The following is a 26,050-nucleotide window of genomic DNA, read 5'->3' as shown; positions in this document are numbered from 1 at the left end:
AATTTGACATAGAGAATAGGTAGAATAATTTTTTGAATGAGTCAAGATAAGAGCCGAAAATGAGTTTTCAAGGAAAAGCTCATAGACCTTTATGTGGGTTTTGATTAGGGATGTTTAAGGACGAATCAAATGGGACAAATCCACATAAAGGTTCCAATTAAAAGTACAAGAGGTAATGACTCCAATTTTGGTCATGAACCAGAACGGATAGAGGGACAAGAGTATGAATCCAATACCATATTAGATCCGCCCACTTTCGGCCTCTACTCCAATTCGCATAATACTTTGGAAAATGCAACAAAGGACTTAAAAATAATTAATATAATCCTAAGAAATTAAAGGAACTAAGTTGGTTCAATTAAACATATAAGACTAGAACTAATGTTATCACTTCATTTAAACAATTCAAACTAGTATTCGGCCCGGGCGATGCCCCTGATTAAAATGTGAATAATAATTAATTATTACTTCGTATATTCTTTAATGAAATTATGTTTGAATTGTTTTCACAAGATAAATATTCTATATTATATTAATATTAATATTAATTTTGCAAATATAACATGTAAAACATTATAACTCAAATGGATAGTACTCTAGTATTTGAAATTGGAGGTTGCAAGTTCGATCCTTATGCCAAACCATATTTCTTATTTTTTAAAAGAAAGTGTCTTGATAGCATAGACTTGTGGATTGAGGGAGAGTGCCACGTGACATGAAGACATTTGTAGAAACACTTTTTAATATATAGTATAGATAGATTAGTAAACAACCCCTAGATTCAATGATCAAAATTATCATTAATTGTGACTAATATTTAATTGGTCTTATATAGCAATAAACATGGTGATAAAAGCAAACAAGACAGAAAATTAATAAATCACAATAAACATGATACATAAAAAAAAATTGACAAAACATAAAAATGATAAAATACTAATCATGTATGATTTGGTTATTAATTAAAAATTAGTTTTTGGCCCATTCTACGCACGGGCTATGTTTTAGGAAACTTAATTAAAAAATGGTAAATTGACATACCAAAATGGTAAAGTTATAATTGTATAATATTTCACTATAAATTTTCACTAATAATTTTGACAATGCGTAGACAAACTAAAAATTTCAAGATATATTGGGTGAAATCATTACTTTTATGGAATATATTATGAACTCCCACAAGACAACAAATACATTCTTAGTTTAGGAGTATATCTTTTTATCCAAGGGGTTTTATAAAAATGAGAATAAGAGAAATATGCTAGTACGGAGTAACTAAGTTAAGCATATGTGTTCTTTGGATTAAACCAAAGAAATCCACAAATCTTCAATATGCTAAGAAATTCACCATTGTTGTTTGTTTGAATAAAAACTATGTTTCAGTTGCCAAGTATACATGAAGTTTCGTACTCTATCTTTTGCATCACAATCAAGAAAACTACCAAAAAGGAAAATGACCTAAGAATTAAGAGTTGTTGGTCAAGCTAACCAAACATGATATGTCAAAGTTCTGGAAAATATTAAAGACTAAACCATTTTTTTAAAACTCGAAATTATGCTTATAGAGTTAGGGGTGTGGTAGTAGTAGTTGTCATACAAATTTCAAAACAAAAATGCATCCATGTTTGTCGGTTTTTAAGTCGTTTGTAAAATAACTTGAAATATGATGCCGATTGAGGCATGTCAGGCAACGGGATGCAAAGAAGATGCACCGTTGATTTAAATGGACTAAAAAATGAATATAATGATAACATTAACTAATACCAACCTCATTAGAAGAAATATTTTTTCAGAAAAACATGTGATGGGCATGAATTAGAAATTCATAACATAATTTTATCTTCCAGCCACCTATAGGAAAATAGTAAAATTCTCCAGAATGAAGAAATTTAGCAAAATAAGTCAGGGAGGAATGTCGGTCTATAAAAAATTGTAAACATGTAGGTTTAATAAAGAGTCAAATTCATTAACCCGAGAATTATAACCATATATCTGAAATGTTTCTCATTCCCTTCTTGATTCACCATAACCGCCAATGTATTAATCAATGTCTCTAATTAAATTGTTCTAAACGGTTAAACTAAAATTGGAAATGGAAGGATGACATGTTGAGGTATAATGAAGAATTGTGTATGTATTCTTGGCCACGTGTCTTCTAAGTGGTGATGATTATGTGTCCGCCATGTGTCTTCAAAATGGTGTTGCTTACGTGTCCTCAAAATAGAGTTGGTTCTTTTTTAAATACTAGGTATTAATTGATTTGTACCTACAATCAAAAGGGTTAATTACAATAAAAATAATAATTACTTAAATCGCACATGAATTTATTAATTTCAACCTACAAGAAAAATGTTGATAATAATTAGATACAAGTAATAATAATTAAAACCATATAAAGAAGAGATTATTATGTATAATAATTAATAACATGCACGAATTTTTACATTACTAAGTTTTGTGCCCACATTAAAAATATGTTAGTCACAATAAATTAATGAACACAAATTTTATATATATGAATCATTATTAATTGATTAACCTACACAATAGAACAAGTTAATAGCATATTATGTACGAAAATTAAAATTAATATTAACAAATCTACATCATGAAATAATTACTAGGCATTAGTAATAATGGCAATGAAACAATAATAAATAATAATAAATAAATTAAAATGGTATAACAATGAAAGCAGGAGATTTTAGTTTTCGAAATAAATCTATACCTAGTATTTAAAAAGAAAAACCATAAATCTATAGATGACATTTGGCATCCCCTTTTTTCATACATCGTTTTTTGACATGTGGCATCCCTTTTTTAATTCATCATTTTTTTTCCAATTGTTTCTTATATTTTACGACTCTAGCACCTATTTCACTTCATATTCTTCATTCAACATCGATTTACCATTTTAATTCATATATCATTATTCAATCTTTTTCAATTCTCTCTTTCTTTTAACACTTAATATTAGTTTCATCATTTAATTTAATTTTATGAAAAATACTTTTAACCTTCAAATTTCTCACCTTTTTTAAATCATATATTCCTACTCAAATACAAGCTAGCCCTCCAAAAAAATTGAATTCTAAAAGACAGTTTAACAACTACTAATTGTCTGTTCTTAGAACGGGCTTAAGAGCTAGTTGAATTGAATAAGGTGCTCAAAATTATTCCCAAGGTTGTTTGGGTCTTAGATTCACACGAATCCTAGCACGTGAATTGAACTCACTTTGATGAACGAATTGTGAATGATTGATAATTTTAAGGTGTTTAGAGAATGAATTTGGGGGAATAAATGGCAAAAATGGATTCCTTTGGTGGGAAAACCTAGGAAACAGCTACTCGCAAGGCACACGTTTTAAAAGATAACTAGTATGTGGTCCGGACGTTGTCCCGGATTTCCGGGTTTTGAGATTTATTCGGGTTTATTTTTTGTAAATATGTGGCCTATAGATGGTGTCACCATCGAATTCGCGGTGGTACGTGACACAAGATTAACGACTGATCAACAACCTTTTCAATCTGAAACCCCACATCAGAAAATCAAAAAACATTTGTATCCTTTTCTTCATCATTAGTTAATTAATTACTTAACCTTCGTTAATGTTTCGGGTCTTACTCATTATTACACTCTGTTGCCCTGATTTTTTTTTTTTTTTGTAATTTGAGGCTTAAGCTAGGAAAGTAATAATTGTACATTTATAAATTAAGTAATCATTCCCTCTTTTTTGTTTTGCATTAACTTATTGAATTTATATGGAAAGACACAACATAAGTTGTAATTTTTTAAGATGGTAGCAAGTGTAACTTTTAACAAATGAGGTCTAGTGTTCGATATTTGCTACACATTTCTTTGGTTGTAAATGACATGTCATGATGCTGATTAGTGGTGATGTGGCGCAATAAGAAGGGATATACATTACACGTATACGTTATTTAGAAAACCTTTAATATATTAGTGTAGATTAGACATTTGAGAGCTTTGTCAATACTAAAGGAGGAAGTCTTAATCTATACTAGGTATACCATTGAAATGGTATACTAATATTCTGCATTTTTATTTAGTACCAAACCACATATTTTGGTACAAGAAAAGTAGTTGTATTTTCTCATGTGATACCAAACAACATAGTTTGGTAACGTGGTTTCATTTTTGTTTGGTTCTAAACAACATAGTTTGGTACTAACAAGTCAAAGATAAATGTTATTTTTCGTGGGCCAAACTCAATTTATTACATGAACTTACCATTTAACCCTTAATATACCAACTGAAGTTACTATTTTGCCATAGATTCAGAAAACCTCATACTAAAGGGAGAGTTGATGGTTGTTGATGAATTATGACGGCAATGAGCCCCTATTTATAGAAAAATTGGGGACTATTTTAAAAAGTGGTTCCGCCGCCAAGAAAATTTGGCGCTCCATGCCATAAGCTTGTGCTCCTAGCAAGGAGTTGGCGTTCCACAAAAGGAACCTTAAAATGAAACGGGAAAAACATTTAGGGACGGAGGAAGTAGGTGGTAGTTGGGTGGGTTTTTTTTTTTTTTTTTTTGGAAAAATTGATTCTAAAAATACAATCTTTATGCGATCTACTTAAAAAGGTCTGATTTTATGTTTATCTAAGAATTTTTTAATGTTCTTTTAAGGGAGTAAAAATACATGTGGGTTCAAGGTAAGTGAGAGAAATGAGAAATGTGTCAAATAGGGGTGGGGGTGATTTGAATTTTTTAATGTTCTTTTAAGGAAGTAAGAATACATATGAGTCCAAGGCAAGTGAGAGAAATGATATAATATTAGTAAAAACATGTTATTTATTGAAACGAAGCGAGTATTAAGGAACGACTTTATAGAGAAAGCAGCGCGAGTATTAAGGGGACGGAGGGAGTAACTTTTTTCTTTTTCCATGGACCCCACTAATCACTTTTAATACTTCCAGTATCTTTTACTCCAATTGTTTAATATATACTTATCCCAATTTTTTTTATTTAATAAAAATAAATTATTTTAATTAAACTCCGTAACGATCAAAGTACACTACTTAATAAACTACTCAACTTAATAAAATAGGGAGGAGTAATTCAGATAGTTTAGGATGAAGCATCTCAATAATGGGAAATTGAGAGAAAAGGATTACTCAAAATATGGGCTAAAGCATCAAATTCGAAACTCCATTAACACAACACATAGAATTTGGGCCCCGATCGACTTTTCCACCTTTTGTTATTGTCGTTTCTTCTTTCTCTCTCCTCCATCATTCCTTACATTATATAAACACCCTTTTCCCCCAATTTAATTTCAATCAACTCACATTTTCTTGCCCTCATTTTCCACCCTTTTCCTCATCTTTTTCTCTCTCTTTCGATCTCGTACAGCAATGGCCGATCAACTCAGCGACGATCAGATCTCTGAATTCAAGGAAGCCTTCAGCCTATTCGACAAGGATGGCGATGGTTTGAATTCCTCTTTCATCGTTTTCGATGTTGTTTTTCAATTTTATTTCGCATTGTTTGATTTAATCGTCGCTGCTTTTGTGTGATGTTTTCTTCTGTAGATCTTGTTTCTGGGTTGTTGTGGATTTCGATTATTTTGCTTTGATTTTGTGTTATTTTAGGGATTTCGAATGTCATTGATTGTTTATTGTTATTGTTTTGTTTTCCGATCTGCTTGGTGTTTTGTTTGATTTAGATCTTATACTTTGTTTGTTGAGGAAACTTTCTGTAAATTTGTGAGTGTTTAATTGGCATCTTTTGATCTAATTGGTCTGTAAGTGTTTGCATGTTCTAATTTTGGAAGCAAATGCAACATTGATAATTACACAATCTAGTGAATCAAACTCGTAATTGCATAGATTTCGACTACCATGTTTGCGTTTTGATTAAGCTAGTTATTTATTGACAATGTTATGAATGATGGCTCTTTAGAAAACAGGCAAATAAGACTAGGGTGCGCCTAATATTTGAATTATGAATCCTAAGTTTGCCAACACCTTCGATTACTAACCCACATCTCTATATATGTTAAGAGGAGTTGAGCCCCTTTGTGGTGTAATTATTGTCTAATTGTCAAAATCAATGGATGTTTGTTACACGGTGTTGTCGATTTTCTTTTTTCATTTTTTCCCCTCATTTTGGCGGAGAAGAAGGGTTAGGGGTGGGGGAGGTGGGTGTTCGAATGTGATTCTTTTTTTCATAATCTTTTCTTGTTGATCCCTTTGCATGAATTGGTTAGAATAGTTGCTCCATTGCCATTGGATAAAAATGGTGATATTTCATTAAGTGTAGTTGAACGTCGTCTAAATGTTTGTTGGGACGATACACCAATTGTCATTTCTAAGTGGACTTGTTTAGGTGTTGATTTATGCGTTCCTAGGTAATTACAAGGAAGCAAGGGGGAAAATAAGGGGTCGATTGGTCAAACCTTACATGTCCTCTTCTAAACAGTCGTCATAAATAAATATGTAGTCATGTGACTTGATAATTTTCCCCATTCAAAGGTCAATATTTGACTAACTATGGTTGATCCTTTCAAGTATGGGTTTTCAGTTTTCATCTATGTCTGATGCTTCTGAACTTGTTGATTCTCAAGGGTAAAATAGATTGTCATTTAGGTTGTTGTGTGCACCTCCAGTATGTGATATACTTGAGTGTTTGGTTCTTCAGTGTGATTGCAACTTATGGGGATACAAGAAATGGAGTTACCTGATTTAGACAAAATCCATCATCTTTTTAGGACCTACGATGGATCATCATTCTATCTGTTGGCCTCAACAGCTCCTATGCCCTGGTTTTCTTAGCTGTTTCTCTGTTGAGTTTTGTATTATTTACGAATGATGAGTAATCCTTGATAATATTTGCCAATTGCTCTCTGGTTAATGCTAGTATCAAATTTGTGATGTCTTCTTACCTTGGGTTGAGTGATATAATTTATGTATGTTCTCCTCTTCTAGGTTGTATTACAACTAAGGAACTCGGAACCGTTATGCGTTCACTTGGACAAAACCCAACTGAAGCAGAGCTCCAAGACATGATCAATGAAGTAGATGCTGATGGAAATGGTACAATCGACTTCCCTGAGTTCCTCAACCTGATGGCGAGGAAGATGAAGGATACTGACTCAGAGGAGGAACTGAAGGAAGCTTTCAGAGTGTTTGACAAGGATCAAAATGGTTTCATCTCTGCAGCTGAGCTTCGCCATGTGATGACAAACCTCGGTGAGAAGTTGACAGATGAAGAAGTTGATGAGATGATCCGCGAGGCTGATGTAGATGGTGATGGACAGATCAACTACGAGGAGTTCGTCAAGGTTATGATGGCCAAGTGAGAATCATCCATTCTTACTTAAAAACCCTTGAACTAAAATTACAGGACCAGGGCAGATAAGTTTGATGAGATTTCCAAAATTCTATCTCCTTTTAGGTCAAACTCATATGGCAACTACTATTATTTAGTCTTTTTTGGTGATGGTTTGTTTTCCTTTTCTTGCATTTAATTGTCTAGGTAAATCTTCTTTGCTATATGCTTGTTTTGCCCCTGTCCTAACTTCTACAAGTTTTGGGTTTCATAGTGTTTTTCTTATTTATTAAGTTTTCCATCTTTGGTATTTTGGAACCTAGAACAATTGGATTCAATTTTATCGTGACTAAATTTTTATTTATATATTTCAAAATCAAGAATTATTATTATTATTAGCATTTATTCCGTGAGACTCACACAAGTGGTTGTTTTTGTTTCCCAACGTTGACCAATTATTTTGGTTAATGATGTGCAAATTATGTGAGTGTAGCTGTCAATGTCATACAGTTAAATTATTTGTTAATTCTACCAACCAAATTGATTAAAATGGGTAATTGCATATGGGGCACATGTGTGCGTCAGATATCTTTGCGCACATATCGGTTACTATTACTAGGAAGAAATTCTTAAAATTTAACAAGTTACCAATCACAGTTTTCGTTTTGCTAAATGGCTAAGTTAGTTGATAGCTGAAGTTGTACTGTACATAGGTAAGGTAGCTAAACCATTAACCAAAATAACTGGTCAAAATAACTCGTTTTACTAATACCATGCGAAAGCACGACTAAAGAAGTAGACTATGGAGCAATTCAAACAACTACAGAGTACAGAGTAATTATTTTGTTAAAAGTAAACTGGCTTATTCGGTTGTCTTAATCAGAACCTTGGATCGACTTACCCATAATTTAGTTTCTTAAAACTCAAATTTACCAACAGTTTTTTCTACAAATATTCCTTGTTTAGATTCGGTACTTGACTTGCAAAAGGGATCGTTTCTGCGATGTCCTCCATTATTGATACGGAGTAGTTGTTGATACTTGATATCATGGAATAATCTTCTTTTGTCCCCGGTCTTCGTATCTTCTATAACTTGCTTAATTCATTTTTATACTTTCTTTCTTGTCTACATTTCCTTTCGATCAAGTTACTTCCATATTTCATCACTTACGACAGATGAATTTCACAAAATCTTACAGTGTATTTTTTTAACACCATTAGTCTTTGATTTTTCACCCAAGGGAAATGTAAAGCACGTTGCACCAATACAAAGATGTTATACATGAAAATAAATTATATATAAGCATAGCAAATTAATAATTGGTGCATTGATAACTAAGGTAAATTCTTTCTCAAAAATACCAAATAATTACGACTTTTTCGAAATATATTCATATTCATTAAATTGAGGGGTTTGCTGTCGCGCTTTTCACTTCATCTTCTGCTCTCTTTCGATTCTATCATCTCCTACTAATTGTATTGAGCTTGTTTATCCCTTTTCTCACCGTTTATCATATCATTTATTCGGAGTATTTGTTTTGCTTCCTTTTCTGATTTCTTTTAGTTGACAAAAAATTAATTAAATAAGAATAGGAGTATAGACATTGCTCTCTTTCTTTTAATCACCAAATATTTTCATTTAGGCTCCATTCGGTATGAAAATTGATTTTATTGGATTTTTGGTAAAATACCACCTTTAATTTTGGTGGTTTTGTAAATTGATACCTTTTAAAAATAAAGTTATATTTTACTACCTTATCAGTTTGGTTTGCTAGATTAACACTACCATTTGACGTTTGTCGTTAATGCTTTCCGTATTTGGACCCCGGTACAACGGTTATTTTAATGTGGCAAATGTACTAAATGGAAAAGGAACATAGCTATTTAAAAGAATAAAAAAATTACATGAGGGAAAACATTAATAGAAAAGTCAAATGGTAGTGTTAGTCAAACAAACCAAACTTATAAGATAGTTAAATTTAAAAAAGTTTTTAAAAGATAGTAATTCACAAAACCATCAAAGTTAAAAGGTAGTGTTTCACAAAATTTCCTTGATTTTACAAGGAAAAACAAATTTCTAAAATACCAAGTACCTTTTCTTTATAAGATCATAGAAAAAAGGGAAAGAGTAGATTGGTGAGGATTGATGGGAAACGATAAGAGGGAGATAAGGAGGAAGAGTGAAAAAGTGAATTCCATTACTTTAAATGAAAAATGTTTTCCACCATTGAAAGTGTTACAGGAAATTGTTTTACATCCCTTGCTATAACAAACAACTTAAAATGAATGAAAACGGAAAAATAATTTTCCATGACAACGTTTTCCACCAAATTAAATGAAGGATTATTTTTTATTTAATTTGTTGAACATTTTCTCTCTGAAAATCACCAAAAATAAAATTCACAAGGGACTATCTAACCATAGCAAAAGTTTGGTTGTAGATTAACTGCATTTTACTGATTAATCTGATATTGGCATGCCCTATTGCATTAATGAATTCAGGATGAAAAGAGTGAGCGCTCAACAAAAGGAACGACAAATGATCAGAAGACCAAAACGAAAGCATAGATGGAGGAGTCGTTGTAAATCATGGTTGTGTTCCAACAGAGTGTGCGTTTCCATCCCTTTTAAATAATACTTTTTTCATTATTTTTTACATAACCCGTCACATACATGCTTATTGTTTAAGGATATAAAATAATTCCACAAAGATTAAGTGAACTCGCGTGAGGAAAATATAGATATTGGCAAAAAAACCAATATTGTGTTTATCGACTAATTTTCCAAGAAAAAAGGACGTCATCGTCATATGCTCGAGGTCCAATTTTAAAAGGTAACAAAAAATAAGAGAAAACATATTTTTCCATATTTACGCTCATTTAAGTATCGGCTTTTCTTTTTAGAAAAAGATAATCCACTTGTTAAGCATCACATTCAAATCTTATTTATTTTCAGCTATGAGATTCGAATCTTATTTTGTTCACCTATGGATTATAATTGACCAAATCAGAATAACTCTTTAAAATTGCACACATTCAAAAACCTTAAAATCGGGCATTTCAAATCAAAGATCACTTTCTTTGTTATATTACAAGGATTTGGTTCATTTGATTGCAATAAAAACCCCCCTTTACTCGAGTATAAGCACGAGTCTTCTTTAGAGTTATAATCGTAATTCCTTGAATAAAACACGATAATGCTTTGAGAACGAACGAACAAACGGACAAACGAAATTGATACAGTATGCTGTAATTCATGTTTCAAAGGTGGAGGGTGATTCTCACAAATTAGTTGTCACCTACAGATAAGAAGCCGAAGAATGAGTTGGAACACTTGGAATACAGATTCAAGCTTGTTGCAACAATTAGCAGGCGAAAGCAAGCAATAGTATAACACTTGTTAGCAACTAGATCAACACTAATTGCTTAAATTTGAAACGCGCGTTGTTGTACTTGTTAAAATTACTAACTTTTTTATACAATACCTTGATTATAATTTGCAAACTAAGAAATGTTGTACTCCTACAGAATCTGATATACAACTATATATGGATGATAATTGTTTGCTCGCAACTTGATATTCCCACAAGGAAAGGGAACAAAAGACCATTGTATGTGTTCAACTACTGTATCAACAGCTTTACTTTCACACGTTCATTTACATGGTAATGGTACATTGACGACACCCACCCAAAAGGCCAAAACGAGAGAGTGGGTAAAGCCAAAGCAGAAACTGAAACGATAGGGATCCATAAAAACCGAAGAAGAAGAAGAAAAGCAAGAAAAAGTGTCAATCTTTACCTTCTTACTGGCTTATATAGGAGAACAGTGACATATTTTGATTGAAACCTATGGGTCAAACCAAGAGCAACCACAGACTGAGAAGCAGCCCAACCTTTTTCTATAAAAAGGTGGTTCAGAACAACATGCTGGGGCCTACAAGGGACAGCTTCATCTGAATTTTCCATTCCAACAACTGTTAGCTGTAGCTGCGATGGTACTATCATTGGCTCCTTTGCAAAATCGTCTTCTCCTGGAAATGAACGATTGTAGCTTGACTCTGGTGATGCTGGTGCCTCAAATTCAACTACGCTATCTAGGTTTTCTGGCACACAGTCCTGCATATCATTTTTCAACATCAATATTGGAATATTATCGTTATGCAATCAGAAAATATAACTTAAAGTCTCAATTCCTGTATCAAGGTAGTAAGGTTGTAATTTACACTTGCAATCTGTTCCACAGGAATAAGTAAATGGCAATACAGTAGTTACGGTAATGGATTTGTGTATTAACTTTGAAAATAATAAGCTCTCATATTAATGTTCATTGCAATTGCAATGTTATTCTACTCTCAAAGTGCGTTTTTTCTGTAATTTGAATTACCACTCATTACCACCTAGGACGTGGTTTTGGGTGGGAATGAAAGTTTATGAAGAAAACCACGTATTTGGAAATGGAACTGTATTTCAAAGGTCTTTGGCTTCAGGTCTGTGAACAAAACTACGCATATAGTCATGTTACAGTCATAATACTGTATACCAAATGATCATTAGAAGCCAAAAGTAGAAACCAAAACCTTCAGATGCAAAGTCGAACTGTGTCCTCCATAAGAAGGTACTAAAAGACATTTAATGAATTTAAGGGAAAGAAAACAGGTTTGCTTTCTTCCTTTCTCTCCCAGCTCACCCCAACCCCACTTCCCATAAAAAAGGTACTCAATAAGTGTGACAATAACCAACCCAACCTTCCTGGGGTATAACTGATATTGTCATATTTAACACTCTACTGTACGACGACTTACAATGAAAAAGTCATTTTTACCATGCACCAAACGAGTCATTAGTAGACAAAAGGAGACACTGCATAGTCTACATTACCCATAAAGTACTGTGCCTAACTGTGGTCTGCCATAAGAAAGAAGTGAAAGACATTTATCAAGTCAAGAGAAAGAAAACAGGTTTTAGGTTTTCTTGACTCCTTTTCTCCCAGCTCCCCTCTCCCAACCTCTTTCGACAGAAGGTACTTAAAGGCAATATTGAGGGTACTTTTCTTCTCAACAAAAGTAATCACTTAAACTCAATTACCAACTCCCTAAACAACCAAAAAAGAAAAACATTGCCGACTTTAAATCAGCAAAATGTGCTAGTAGCCAAAAAACCCTCAGGGATTATCCCAGTGTAGCCAAATGCAGGCATTTGTTCAGTTTTGAGTCATAAAGTTGAAAGATAAAAAGGTACTAGAAGCTCTAAAATTTAGGGGCTACTGGAATGGGGAAGGAGAGGAAAAAGGTAGGACAAGTGTCCACAAAGTACGCCAAAGGGTAGGGAGGTGCCAGTATTGTGTCACCAGCACCAGATGGGGAGAGGGTGTTCAAGGGTTCGCTCATGAGCACTTTTTGTTTAGGTCACATTCTCCTCCTTTGGTCCTAACTACCCAACAGTTGGATTGTATTGCTATTCTCAATCCCCCCCAGCCACGTGTTGACAGGTTTCAAGCTAGACTTATGATGGCAGAGTATTTTGAACTTTGAGTACAAGATGGACTAACAGGAGCACATCAATATGTGGAATCTTCTCTGCACTTGATTCTCTTTCATTCAGTTTCCCATAAGTGGTAAGATTGCTGTAATCTATCTTTACCAGATGGAAGCCTAACTGTAAACAGAAGCTGCTGCTGACTATAGAAAAGAGGTTTGACACAACTCTCACTTAATGCACCCTAAACATTCCCGGGTCACAGATACATCTGACAAAAATTTATTCACTCTGAATGCACAATCAGAAGCTAATAAGCCCAAAAGCTTTTTTGTTCAGAAAATTGCTTCACTGTTCTACTTGTTCAACAGGGTTTTTTGCAGCTAAAGAGAACCAAATACTATTTCATGGAAGTGGGGATCAATATCTTGAACTAGATGATGATATAAAAGTAAGCTAACTGCAATGCCCCACAGACTAATATCTTTAGATCACCCATCAGTGTCATTCAGAGAAAATTCCAATTTGAAGTCATACTTACATGAACATCAAGGACATTACAAACATGTCCCATCTCACTGGAAACATGTGGAAGATCTGGTGAGTACTGCGCCTCACCATCAATAATGAATTTATAATGATATATGCCTGATGGTAGAACTAACAGAACCGCGTGATCCTTGCCCGAACATCGCAAAATCTTCCTACAAAAAGAATGATTGAATCATATATTTAGCCATCTTAAAGGCATAGCCATTACAATGATTACCTTGATGTCCAATTGTCCCAGGATCCTTCTACAGAAACATTATTGCCACCAAGACTCCATGTGATCACAGTAGGAATTCCTTTCTCAGGAGGCTGATCAACAGTTCCAAGTCTCTCTGTCTGCAACATGTCACTATGAAATAGAGTACCATCATCCCGTTGCAAAGGAGCCACAGGTAGCTGCAAAACAATAATGTAAACGTGGGGGTTTTCAGAGAGGACACGACATATATTCAAGCACTAATCTGATATGCTGCACAATCTGACGATTACAAATTATAATAGCACTCAATGACGATCACGTATAAAATATCAACTGAATATCATTACTGCTAGTAGGTCACCATAACTTCATAAGCTACTAATTGCGTATAAAATTCCATGTATCATCTGACACTGTGACTTTACAGTGTCGAATACTATCAAGATAAAGCATAAAATACAAGCCAATATCATCTGCTTATTTCAAATTATCACTCTATGATAGAAAATAATAACTGGAGAGAATTTTTTGTAAGTACAAAGTCATCTACAACCAGCATACAAGCACAGCACACATAATAAGCCTTGCATGAGGCATGGCACTGTTGCTGCAATTCACTGCATTACGTATTTGGCCGTTGAGCTGATAACAAAGTAACAAACAAAAAGTAGTTCACTTAGATACACATATCATCCATCCATAGCTCAAGAAAAGGGATATGCAATTCTCGAAGTATCCTAATACCAATACATGATTGTATTATATATCGATAATATCTCAGTAGAAATTGTTATATGTTTCTATGATTTTACATTTTCATAATAGAAAATTCCGTTGCTACATTATTTTCTGAAACTCTCCTTTACAATTCAACCATTTCAGCTGAGAAAAGATTAGCAGTGGCAACTGAAACAAGATATAACCCAACAGGAAAGGGCTCAATCTCTTAGAGGCTTTGACAAAAATGGAGAGTGGAGATAGATTATGCAGTTATCTTCACGCAGATATGCCAATCAAAACAGAAATATATGATGAATAAGATGAAAGTCAAAATATTAAACAAAAATGCAGTACTTTTTTATTGTAACATGATGAGGTAACATATCAAGCAGAGATCACAAAAGAAACGCTAACATAATCACCATGTTTGGGTGAATTCAAAAGCCTCGGGGAGCTAAACACGAGGGGAAATAATTAGCACCAAGATATCCATAATTCCTATCCCTAGTCCCATGGTTATTAAAATCGCGATTCAAATCGTAGAATCGTAAATATGTCTTACGATTCAATTTACAATTCTACACTTTTTTCTCAACTAGCGAAAACCTCGTAAATTTGAATCATCCCGAGAAAGTTATTAATAGAAAAATATTGTTAGTTATTGCTTATTTAACTATTAAACAACTAAATATTTCAGTTATTAAGTTTTTCACCTATAGTATAAGCACTTTAAATGAAATTTGAGAATACAATTTTGATTATACTTGTTCGTAGAATCTTACGATTTTATGATTCGATTTTACGATTCGATTCTAAGAGTGCCTTCCGATTCAAACAAGAAGCCTAACTTGAGGGCAACCGAAGAGACCTACGGGTTACCCTAACAGAGAAAACAACTATTTTGCAAACGATAAACCTCTCAAATCTACCAGAAAATTAGACCTTAAAAAGGTAGGACAGCCTAAACCTAAACTAAATAGTACAACCTCCGTTTTCCAGAGTTAACAACAAAAACCAAGGAGAACTCAAGATTGGGACCATACAAGTAGGTGTTTTGGTTTTAGGAGGAGAGGGAGAGATAGTCAGGGTTGATAATATTGGGTTTCACAAAGTAGGGTTTCTCCGTTTAGAAATAGTTGCACCACTTTGACTTTCACGTTTGCCAATGTATAACTTTGACTTTCACGTTAGTTAATAACTTCAATTATCTATTAGTATTTTTTTTTAAAAAATATTTTGGAAATAGACATCGAGATTAATCCAACAAATTTTTATTTTTTATATGATAACATTTATTTTCTATATATTTGTAAAAAGAGAGTCAAAAGTTAATAATAATGCACAAAGTCAAGATGGTGCAACTATTTTTAAAAGGAGGAAGTATGAATAAAAGGTTGACTTAAATGGAATCACGTATAAGTGAATAGAACTTAGAAAAATGGATAAAACAATGGGTAGAACTTAGAAAAATGGATAAAACAATGAGTAGAACTTAGGAAAACGGAGGTAGTATGTGAGAGTGAAAAAAGAAATTTAATTAGCTCTAATTCAAGCCTGTTGCAAAATATCATCAGCAAGACCAGAAAAACCATATCAAAGTATGAAAGTATCTAATTTCAAAATGTAAGAGATGTACAGATGTCCAAGAAACATTACCATCCATGGCTGTATCTTAGTAGAAAAGGCTTACTCCAAAAGTCCAAAGTCAAAAGGACTGATTTTTCTTTATCCAAATAAACTTAAATTCGAGATTTCACCCTTCAAGGTTTTTACCCTCCCTGTTTTGTCTTATTATTAGGGTTAAAGCAGGACCCATTGAATATATGCTTCTCAGTTGAACAGCAATGCTTGACTCCGTTGTTTAATTGCTGAACACAAGACTTTGATCAAGGAAGGCCAGCACTGAACTTTATTATTCAACTAATGAATACAAGGCCGGGCCAGACCATGCTTATCAATCTTTTAAAGCAACTGAGAGCAATTTCCTAGGCGACCTCCGGTGAAAAATACCACCCGAGAAGTAAAAAAGCGGCATAATATCATGTGAAAATACCTCTGATAAATATGTCATGATGATCATGGGTTAAATCAAGGCTGTTCCTGATGACTCCCCTACGGCCTACCTCTAATCCTAATTAAAGAACTAGTTCCAAACTTTTGAACTAAGCCTCTAGGTGTACTTTGCTAACACAAGGAAAGACTAACCGACTAAAGGCTGAATTAAAAATTTGCAGCTTCTGGTTGGACATGACTAAACAACTTAGAGAACAAACTGTAACAAAGTGAACAAGACCTTTCAGACTGCAACTTGATAAGAGTAAGGCGGTACAGTTTCCTGACTCTAAGATCACAAAACAGAATGGCTTCGAACTGATAGTACCTAATGCCTGCTTAGTTGCCCTTGCTAATCTCCAGAAGCAACGTGTTCAATCACTGAAACGCTGAATTTTTCTCACTCTTGGTTAGTCACCCCTACCTATACCAGCTAACAAATGATAACAAACAAATCTAGAAGAGGAGATGCATCCTCAGTTATTTCTAATTGATTCCTATTACTTCACTTTCCTGGAGAGTCGTACACACTCTACTTATTAAACTTAGATAATTTTGTCAGATACTATGAATATTATAAAGAGATACTCAAATATATAATTTACCAGCTCCCAGCACATCGCCCCGATAATGAACAAACACTGTGTGTAATGTTTCATGCTTCTGCTACATAAGCTGATCTCCTATGTTTAAATACTTCCAAACCATTAATGAGCTACTATTATTGGTGGAGAAACTGGAAATGGCCTCAGTGCCTCCCCCTTGTGGTCCTACCTTTGAGGTGCTAAGTTCAGGCCTAATGCTCCAGCTTGGCAGCTGCCTTAAGCCAATCAAGGGATGACTAACACATATTTAGGTCTTTCCTTGCTCGAGTTCCATGTATCTGCATTTCCGCTTTGTAGAACTCTAGCGGCACTGTTACCAGGCCCTTCCTCGATCAGCTGCCAAAAAACTTAATCAAGGTGAATAAGTTTGTGCCCTATCTTTCCCTAACTCTGACTAGTTAGCTTTAAATGGTTTTGTGATTAACCTAATTCAGATTGCATTTTATTTCTGCTTACATGCTTAACTTGGTAGCTTTAGCTAAATGGTATTGTAATTAACCCAATGCAGACTGGGTTTGACTTCTGCTTCAGTGTCTATTCTCAAGGACTTGGATGCTACTTAGGGTGCAATTACCTAATGGTATGTTTGGGAATAAGGATTTCATTTGAAATGCAAGAATTGAAGTAAATCAAGTGTTTGACAAGTTTCAGAATTTGGATTTGGATTTGGGTCAAATCCATGGCCTTCCTAAAATAAGCCCAACATATGGAATTTCAAATCCACTTTTATTACGTGTAATTTGAAATTCCCTGATCTTCCAAAAAAGGAAACCACCCAAAAGGCCAAAAGAATTCACGACCTTTCTTTTATCTCTCCCTTCTTCTTCACCTTCACGTTGACATCCACCATTAAAGCTAATTGCAGAGCTTTTTTTTTTTTCCAATTATAGAGTCTGCTAGTGTCTCTCTTCTATCTTGAAATACAAAGTATGTGATTATCATACCAATTTGAAACGGATTCGTCGGAGCACCGTTGATGAGAATGAAATTAAGGCAATGAAAAGTAGTGTTTGAGGAGAGAAAAATGGAAACAGAGTAAAGAGAAGATTAGAGTTGCATCAAACGTAAATGATGATTTAATCTATCAATAGTATTGTCAAGATTTGAAGAGTTAGAGTTTGATTTTTTCTCCAAAATTTGATCAACTGTTCATTACAATCTGATTTTGATTTTCTGTAATTACTTGTCCATTGTTAATTACTTTAATCAAATAATTTCATGAATTAGCACCTTTAATTGTTGTAGAATTGATACATCTATTCCTTGAAAACATATTCATTTTATTTTTTATAAATTTCATGTTATTTCCTTCTCCAACTTCATGCCCCTTCACTACCAAAAAAAATTCCATGCCCCTTCACCTCCAATAAATTTCATGCCCCCTTTATCTTTCATATTTTCTATTAATTTCAAGTAATATACTGATTTAAATTTATATCTTCATTGTTTTCTCGGTTAAACACGAAATGAATACATTTACACTCTTTTTATGAATTGAAAAATTAACACTCACTTTTAATACATAACAAAAGCCGTGCAATGGCACGGGACCAATACTAGTTTTATGTAATCACTTGTCCATTTCCAATACTCTTGATTTGGGGGAATTTTAGGTGTTGAATTGATTGATTGAAGGCTTGATGTTATAATTGTTGCAAATAAATTCCAGGAGAGTGGTGGCAATAGGTGGTGAACGGAGGGTGATCGGAGGTGGTGGACGGAGGTGGTGAAGGTGAGGGAGTAGATTGGGAATATCTATCTCAATGAAATATCTTTGATTTTGTTTTTTTGTAATTCCAAAATTAAATTCTTAAAATTTACCAAACGCCATATTTGAAATTGAATTCCTGATTACAATTTCTGGAATTGAAATCCAATATTTCAAATGAATTACTGTTTCCAAACACTACCTAAAGGACTTTCAACAAATTGTCCTAGAAAAAGCCTTTTATAACATGTGTCAACAAAACTCAATGTAGACCGTCATGTTACATGTTTGAATGTACTAGTCTATTATTTTAGCCACGAAGCGTATAGATACTATAAAATTCACGTATAGGGAACATTCAACTCATACAAACAAGGTGCTAAAAAACATTTTTTTTCAAGTAATAATGAAGAATTTTGAAACTCTTCAATCACAAGACAGTGGAACTTTCCAAATCTGTTGATTCACATTGAGATGTTGTGTTGCGAGACGTTCCACCCGTGAGGTGCCACCTTCGCGACAGTGTAACCATTACTGTGATTGCAACTGCAACCTTAACTATATTTGTGCTCTTAGTTTTAAAAGGCACGAGGTGCACCAAGGTGCAAAAATCCCTGGAGCCTAGGCGCAAGGCGAAGGCGTGCGCCTTTCGTACTCAAGACACACAATTTTTTAATTTTTTGTGGTACTTATTTTCTAAAAGAAAAATCAAAATAGTAATACTTGTTATCACAAGGGGTAAATTAGCAATTACAATAAAATCAAAAGCCTTTTTAGAAAAAAAACCAAACAAAAGGGGGAATAAGGAAAGTTCAAGTAACTTTTAGTCACTTGCTATTCATTAGATTCTCGAAAGAAGTGCGCTACACCTTACATAAAACAATTTAAAATAGAAAAAAGGAGGAGTTTGCATGACATGTCGTTGAATGAGACAAGGAAAAGATGGAAAGTTTTAGCGTTTTCTCTCTCCTCTATTCAATATAGTAAATTCTAACGGTTAGGAAACCATTAAAGTCACGTGGTTTTGGCCTTATAAAAAAATAAAAATAAAATACATACAATATATATATATATATATATATATATATATATATATATATATATGTATATATATATATTACCTGTCAATAATCGGATCGGATCAGAGCCTTAAAACATAAGGCGCGTAAAGCGCTGCGCCTTGAGCTTGGGAAAAAGGCGCAAATGCGCACGCCTTTGCGAGGGAGCCTGTCATGGCTATGAGCCATGACCTTTTTAAAACTAATTTTGTGCTAATGATATATGAGATTGTTAGAAGATTAAACTATTTTTTTTCTGGAGCTCGAAATCACCCATGTCCAACTTATAAGTATTCCGCTCACAGGACTCCTTATTCCTTATTATACACAGGCTACATCCCTTAGAATTTTCCTTCTACACGTCTAGAACAGGAACTTACTATTGTTTGGCATTAGCTTACACTCCCTCTGTCCACAACCAATTGGCCACATTTGATTGGGGTCATTTTTAGAAATTGAGTAGAAGTTCAACAATTATCTTTCACAATTTACGCCAATGTACTCCTTGTTTTTTCTTTGTTGTACCCACTTTCCAAAAAGTGGTGTTTTTTTCGTTATACCCACTTCCACTTTATTCTATTTTTTACAAACATATTTACCATCTTACCCTTTTTCCCACGGTAATTACACTTTTTCATTATCTCTCTCCTACTTTACCCACCTTTTTCTTAGACCCAACCACTATTACCCATTATTTTACTACCTCTCTTACTTATTCCACCATTTTCTTACACCCACTCAACTACCCTCGAAACCTTAGTTTAAAAAGGCGCAAGGCGCACAAGGGCCCTGGAGCCTAGGCGCAAGGCGCAAGGCTCAGGCGCGCGCCTTTTGGATATGAGGCGCACATAAATTTCATAAAAAAGCTTAAATTCAATGTAGAACAAGACTAACACACTTTATACTCAAAACAACATAATAATTATATTAATAATGCATAAATGGACGAAGGGAAGCACAATTTGTTACGAACATAATGCTCAACGACAAAGTACTTAGTAGAAACTTAAAGTACCACACATATCACACAATCAACATAAAATAAATAAGTAGAAAAAGAAAGGAAACATATTAGTTCTTTAAGCTTGATAGTAGGCATCCTAAAATGCTACTCTATATCATCATCGTCATACATATCCTCTTCTCCTTAATAATCCTATCTCCACTATGCACTACCAAAAAATGTTTTAAAATAATAATTAAAACAGCTAATTAAAACAAAAACAATAATTAAAAAAATTAAAACAAAAAAAACGCAAAAATTAAAAAGTAAAAATTAAAAAAATAAAACAGAAACAAACACAAACATATCCTGTTTAGTTTTTGTTGTGCATATGGAGACAGCATACTATTAGAGCTTCTACCTCCAAGTTCCAACGTGAAATATCAAAAAAGGTAGCTGTCCTATTAGAGACACGTGTCAATTTTTGCTTTGTAGTCAAATTAGTGGTGTACATATAGTCCACTTGCTACTGCCTACTTGCACTTGTATTTATTACTTTGGTATTATTTATTTAATGTGCAGATGAGGCATTTAAAAACCTTAAAAGGGTCATCAATAATAATAGCAAACAGATCTCCGAAGAGATCATCACCATCCACTCAATCCAGTATTAAAAAAAAAAGAAAAAAGAAAATAAAAAAATCAAAATAAATACCCTCCAATTAACAGAAATAGGACGAAAAAGAAGGAGATAAGAATATAAGAAGACAAAAACGAAAAAAAGGAAGAAAAAAGAAGAAGAAGAAGAGACAGACAAAGAGAGAATTACATACCTGGAGCAGAGCCGTGGAGGAGAAGTTAGAAAACCGGTGGATGTTGGAGGAGGCCGCCGAGCAGCAACAAGAAAGAGAGAACAGATTTTGTTTTCTCTCTCCTCGGTAGGTCCAGTAGGTCTCATGTGACCGTTGGAGGTCACGTGGGAGAGGGTATTCATTTTTAAAAGAAAAATTTTAAAGCTTTTTTCTCTGTTCCAGCGCCTTGAGACTGAAAGCCCCAAAGGCGCACAAAAGCGCGCGCCTACCCGCGCCTACTGGACTGCGCTGTGCCTTGCCTACTCTAGGCGCTGAGAGCTGCGCCTAGGTGAGCCTTGCGCCTAGGCGCGCCTTGGGCGCGCTTTTTTAAACTAAGCTCGAAACAAGTCTATAGTAGCTATGAAGCGCGGGTACGACAAATTCATGAGGTATCCATACCGGGTATCTCTCGGGTACGGGTACTTTACGGGTACCTCATGGATACATGCCGGATTCGTATCCAAATAATGGGTACGATCAACGTAAATGGGTACGGTCAACAACTTAAATGGGTACGTTTTGGGTACTTTTGAGCCTAAAATAATTAGGACAAATTCTTTCTTCTCTGCGGCGACCTCCTCTCTCGTGTGCGGCGACCTCCTCTCTACTCTGCTAGACTTGCTCACCCATATTTGCCCGACGGATCTACTCCAGCGAGGTCGAAGTCTTCATCTCTGGTATCTCCAAGTGTAGATTGTGATTATGAATTTATCAATCGTCAATTGGTCGCTGTTTTGCTTCCCTTTTAGACGAAATTTGTGTGGACAACATTTGTGTGGATGTTCATTGATCAGTAATATAATGGTCCTCTGCTCCTTTAGAAGTTAGAATTCTTGCCTCTGCCGTCTGCGCTGCATTTTTAGAGTTTTGTCCAATTCTCAATTCCTCTCTTAATTTTAATAATTTATATTATTGCTCAGGTCCTACATAATATTTGTAGAGTCTGCTTAAATGATGGTCACAATATGTACTGATCTTGTAGATATCACAGAAAGATAAAAAAAATTATTCAAATGATTAGACCATAAAAACTTAAGTTGTTGATTTGTGATTTCTGCCTATGGTTTGTAACACTCTTTGAGGATTTATTGTGGCTGATTTTATTAATTAAATTTCGATATTTTTTGGATTTTTTTGTCGTATCCTAGCCTTACCCATTTTTTGAAAATTTGATTTTGCCGTTTCCCGACCTTGTACCCGTCCCGATATTTGTCCCTATACCCGTTTCTGTGCTACATAGATAGTAAGTAATTGGTCTAACAAAAAGAATAACAGAGGGAGTAGTAACCTTTTGAAATTTGTTGTTGAGGGTATCATATTTCTTCTTGTTAGTCTATCATTTATCAATAAAGGCAGTATAGAAAGCTTCAAAGTTTAAGTGACTAAAATTTGGATGTGGCCTATCATTTTAGGTCAAACTAAAATATAAATGACGCTATAATTTAGGAACAAAGGCTATAATGGACTAATATCTTACTAAACTATCTGGTCTTTCTATTAATTGTAAAATAGCAAACATAATCCAGTCATGGCATTTTGCAATCAAGGATTCAAGGGTTTTTGGTCTTCTCTCTTAATGCAGGGTAGGATTGCATACACCCACCATCACCCCCATTGAAGACTTCCTCAGATTAGAGTAGTTTGTACAAAGCATTTCTATGTTTCAACTTCAAGAGAAAGAACAGAAAATACAAAGGGAACCAGAACCAAACAATTCATTTAAGTTTTCAGTGCCAATTGATGTGAAATTCTCAATAGTAGAAGACTTCATCCCATTCTAAATCATGGGAAGCTCTTGTAACACTTTTCAAGTTTTCGACAACAGGGTAGGACTGTGTGTCATACCTGCTGCCATGGTGAAACAACTAGTTTAGCTCTTCTAAACCGTACACAAGGGTACAAGTACCAGAGTAGCAATTGGCACAGAAGTCAGTCATAATACCCGCCTGCATTGAGAAACTACCAATGATATTAGTGCTGCCCAGTCGGGTGTTGAAGTCGGGTTCAAATTGGTCATGCTGGTTCAAGTCAATTAGAGTTAGTCATCTCGGGTTGGATCACGTTTTGACAGCTCTAAGTAACCACTATGCATAAGTTTTGCTAAAACTATGCAGAGTAGTAATTACTAATTAGCAACACAACAATGAAATTCAGAACTGCAAAAAACATTTCAAGATGTTGTCTACATTAGCAGCTTGGAAGCAATCACTACCTCTCTTGCACAAGATCAAAGTCACAACAGAAACTAAAAAAGGTGAGTCTATTTGCCAGATAAGTGAATCGTATAAAAGATAGACCTGAAGGACATGTAGGACGCCCAGGCTAAGTATCAAAGTCGACTCATCCGCTAATGATCGAGCACTCATACTAAGAGATGGTTCCTCACCATAGTTTGCTGGACCAAAATTAACCTTGATGTCATCATCAAAAATATATGAATAAAAGTAAAGCTCATCCTCTGCAAACACCAAGATGCTTCAAATCCCCTCCATATAAACACCACTGTCCCTTGAAAAGTTGAAATCTCTCCTTTCTTCTAGGACTTCTAATCAGTTCATGGTACTTCAAAACTTAGAAAGATTTTATTGATTCTTTCAAGGTCATGCACTGTAGAAGAGTTTCCCCTTCTATGCTCATCATCATAAACGAATCTAACATCCATCTTACTAGAAGAAGCTATGAATTATACCTAGCTAGAAAAGCCAACTTTTACGGAGCTAAAGGTTTAAATTTTTTTAAATAGAGAAAAGGAAAAAAAAGGAAAAAGGAAAAAAAAAAGGAGAGAGGAAATGGGAGGAAATTCAAAGATCGGATCTTTGAAATTGAAAAGCAATAAAAACTCATCTCTTGGCTAATAACATAGGCTCATGATACCACTTTTATACATAATCCTCGTCAAAGATACTAATATAAAAGTGGTATCACTAGGGTAATAACATAGCCCACTTTTTATTCATTTATCCAACAATACAAAAACCCACTTGAAATTTTTGGTGTTTTATACTTTTGGGAAAATGAAATAAAAGACAAGCAAAAGATAAAGTTTAATAATCACATTATCACAATTTTACTCAAATCAAGGTTTTCACTCTTGAATCTCACACAAAGTCTGATTAAGATTGGATAATCACAAAGATTGAAGATCACAAGGATATAAAAAGGAGAGGATATCTCATACTCTTGCCTATTTATAAGGTGGCTAGGACTACTTTAGGTTACCATGAGAAACTTCTAATATGGCACTTTGGATTACAAATAAATGGCTAAGATAATTTCAATATAAACAAAAGAGATGCAAAACCTTTTTGTTTCATGCCCTTTGCATGAACGGGCACGTTTTAATGTTCTGCCCATATTGCACGAGCATGCAAACTTTGCAGTTTGGACAGTTGAAGTTCAAATGGTCCTATTTTGCTCGTCTGAAGTCAAATATTAGCTTAGAACCTATTTATGGAAAGAACTTGAACCCTCATCTCATTCCTAGCTGTCTTAAAATGATAAGAAAAGTCAGGAAGAAAAAGAATCAGCCTTTAATTCTTCGTATCATATAAATCTTTCGCACCTGTCTGCTCCCGCTAATGTAAAAGAGATACTTTTCACTCCCTTCAGCCTAGAAAAAACCTTTTCTCAGATCATTCTGAGGTGTTAGGTAACACAGGTAGTGATGAAAGCAGACTAAAAAACAGGTTCTGGGAAAGATGTCACCTAGCTAACCCAACCTAGGTCCCCCTACCCAAAACCTGGATTCAAAAACCATAGTCTACATCATCGTTTTTTGTGGCTTGTTACAAAACAATCAATAATAATAACTGCACATTACAACAAGTCATGATCATATTCCTGTTTCCGTCCTGAATTAAAACTCTAACGCAATTTCAACTAGTAACAATGAAAACTCAATATTCAACTCCCTTCCTCCGGAATTAAAATTAAAACTCTACTACATCGATATCGTAATTTGAACTAGTAACGCCACAACACAATCCCGACAACAAATGAATTAACGAAATGAATGGAAGCACAAACCTGAGGAGTAAACATAAGAGGCGATGCTGAACGAGGCGGGCTATCAGGGGGTGAATTACCAGCCATTGAATCTGACGAAGTAATTCGACCAACTACAACTGAATTTGTGTTCGTCGTAAGGTAATCATGTACATTACCTATATTAATATTCCCTCCCACAATTCCTTCTTCTTCTCTTCCATTTGCGTTACCCATTTTTGTTATCAAATTTACTCCACAAAATTGCACCAACTAATCACCGATTATTGATTCACCCAATTTTGGAGATCTGTGAATAAGATCAAAGTGAATTTGTCAATAAATAAGTAATATAAAATGGAACTTTTTTATGATTTTGGGGGAGAAATTGAAGTTGTTGTTCAAAGAAATGGAGGAGAGATAATCAAAGTTGAGATGCGGCGATTTACCGTGATAACGACGTGCCGGCGAGCGTAAATGGTGGTTGGATTAGAAGTTGTCTTTAACCCTTTTTTTACAAGATTTGATTTGATTAAAAAGGTCGATACTCGAAAGTAGAAACCAGAGGGATTTGCAGAACATAAGTCAACTATAACAAACCACGAAA

The 26,050-nt window shown here is 34.4% G+C and overlaps 2 protein-coding genes and 1 long non-coding RNA gene across 6 annotated transcripts; 2 read left to right on the top strand and 1 right to left on the bottom strand.

The window, feature by feature from the left end:
* The first annotated feature begins 5,297 nt into the window (after window positions 1–5,297).
* LOC110789121 (calmodulin-7) lies at window positions 5,298–7,693 on the top strand. Its single transcript, XM_021993776.2, has 2 exons — window positions 5,298–5,456; window positions 6,953–7,693. Exons 1-2 carry the CDS (start codon window positions 5,381–5,383, stop codon window positions 7,324–7,326), a joined length of 450 nt encoding a protein of 149 aa, XP_021849468.1. The 5' UTR covers window positions 5,298–5,380; the 3' UTR covers window positions 7,327–7,693.
* A 2,218-nt stretch (window positions 7,694–9,911) lies between these two features.
* On the top strand, window positions 9,912–10,853 carry LOC130460105 (uncharacterized). Its single transcript, XR_008920027.1, has 2 exons — window positions 9,912–10,128; window positions 10,600–10,853. It is a non-coding gene; the product is annotated as an uncharacterized lncRNA (long non-coding RNA).
* LOC110789120 (SNF1-related protein kinase regulatory subunit beta-1) lies at window positions 10,354–26,036 on the bottom strand. 4 transcript variants are annotated; one of them, XM_021993775.2, is made up of 6 exons: window positions 25,893–26,036; window positions 25,486–25,753; window positions 13,541–13,719; window positions 13,313–13,475; window positions 11,096–11,412; window positions 10,354–10,593 (listed from the first exon to the last, which is right to left on the bottom strand). In XM_021993775.2, exons 2-6 carry the CDS (start codon window positions 25,678–25,680, stop codon window positions 10,590–10,592), a joined length of 858 nt encoding a protein of 285 aa, XP_021849467.1. In that variant the 5' UTR covers window positions 25,681–25,753; window positions 25,893–26,036; the 3' UTR covers window positions 10,354–10,589. The 4 variants fall into 4 exon arrangements, with proteins under 4 accessions (XP_021849467.1, XP_021849466.1, XP_056683744.1 ...); XM_021993774.2 differs by lacking the exon at window positions 10,354–10,593 and having other exon boundaries at window positions 10,748–11,412; window positions 25,893–26,035; XM_056827766.1 differs by lacking the exons at window positions 10,354–10,593; window positions 25,486–25,753; window positions 25,893–26,036 and adding an exon at window positions 23,757–24,308 and having other exon boundaries at window positions 10,748–11,412.
* Window positions 26,037–26,050: the final 14 nt, after the last annotated feature.

This window comes from Spinacia oleracea, chromosome 4, assembly GCF_020520425.1.
Source record: "Spinacia oleracea cultivar Varoflay chromosome 4, BTI_SOV_V1, whole genome shotgun sequence".
NCBI classification, from domain to species: Eukaryota; Viridiplantae; Streptophyta; class Magnoliopsida; order Caryophyllales; family Amaranthaceae; genus Spinacia; species Spinacia oleracea.
This window is presented reverse-complemented; position numbering and strand designations above follow the sequence as displayed.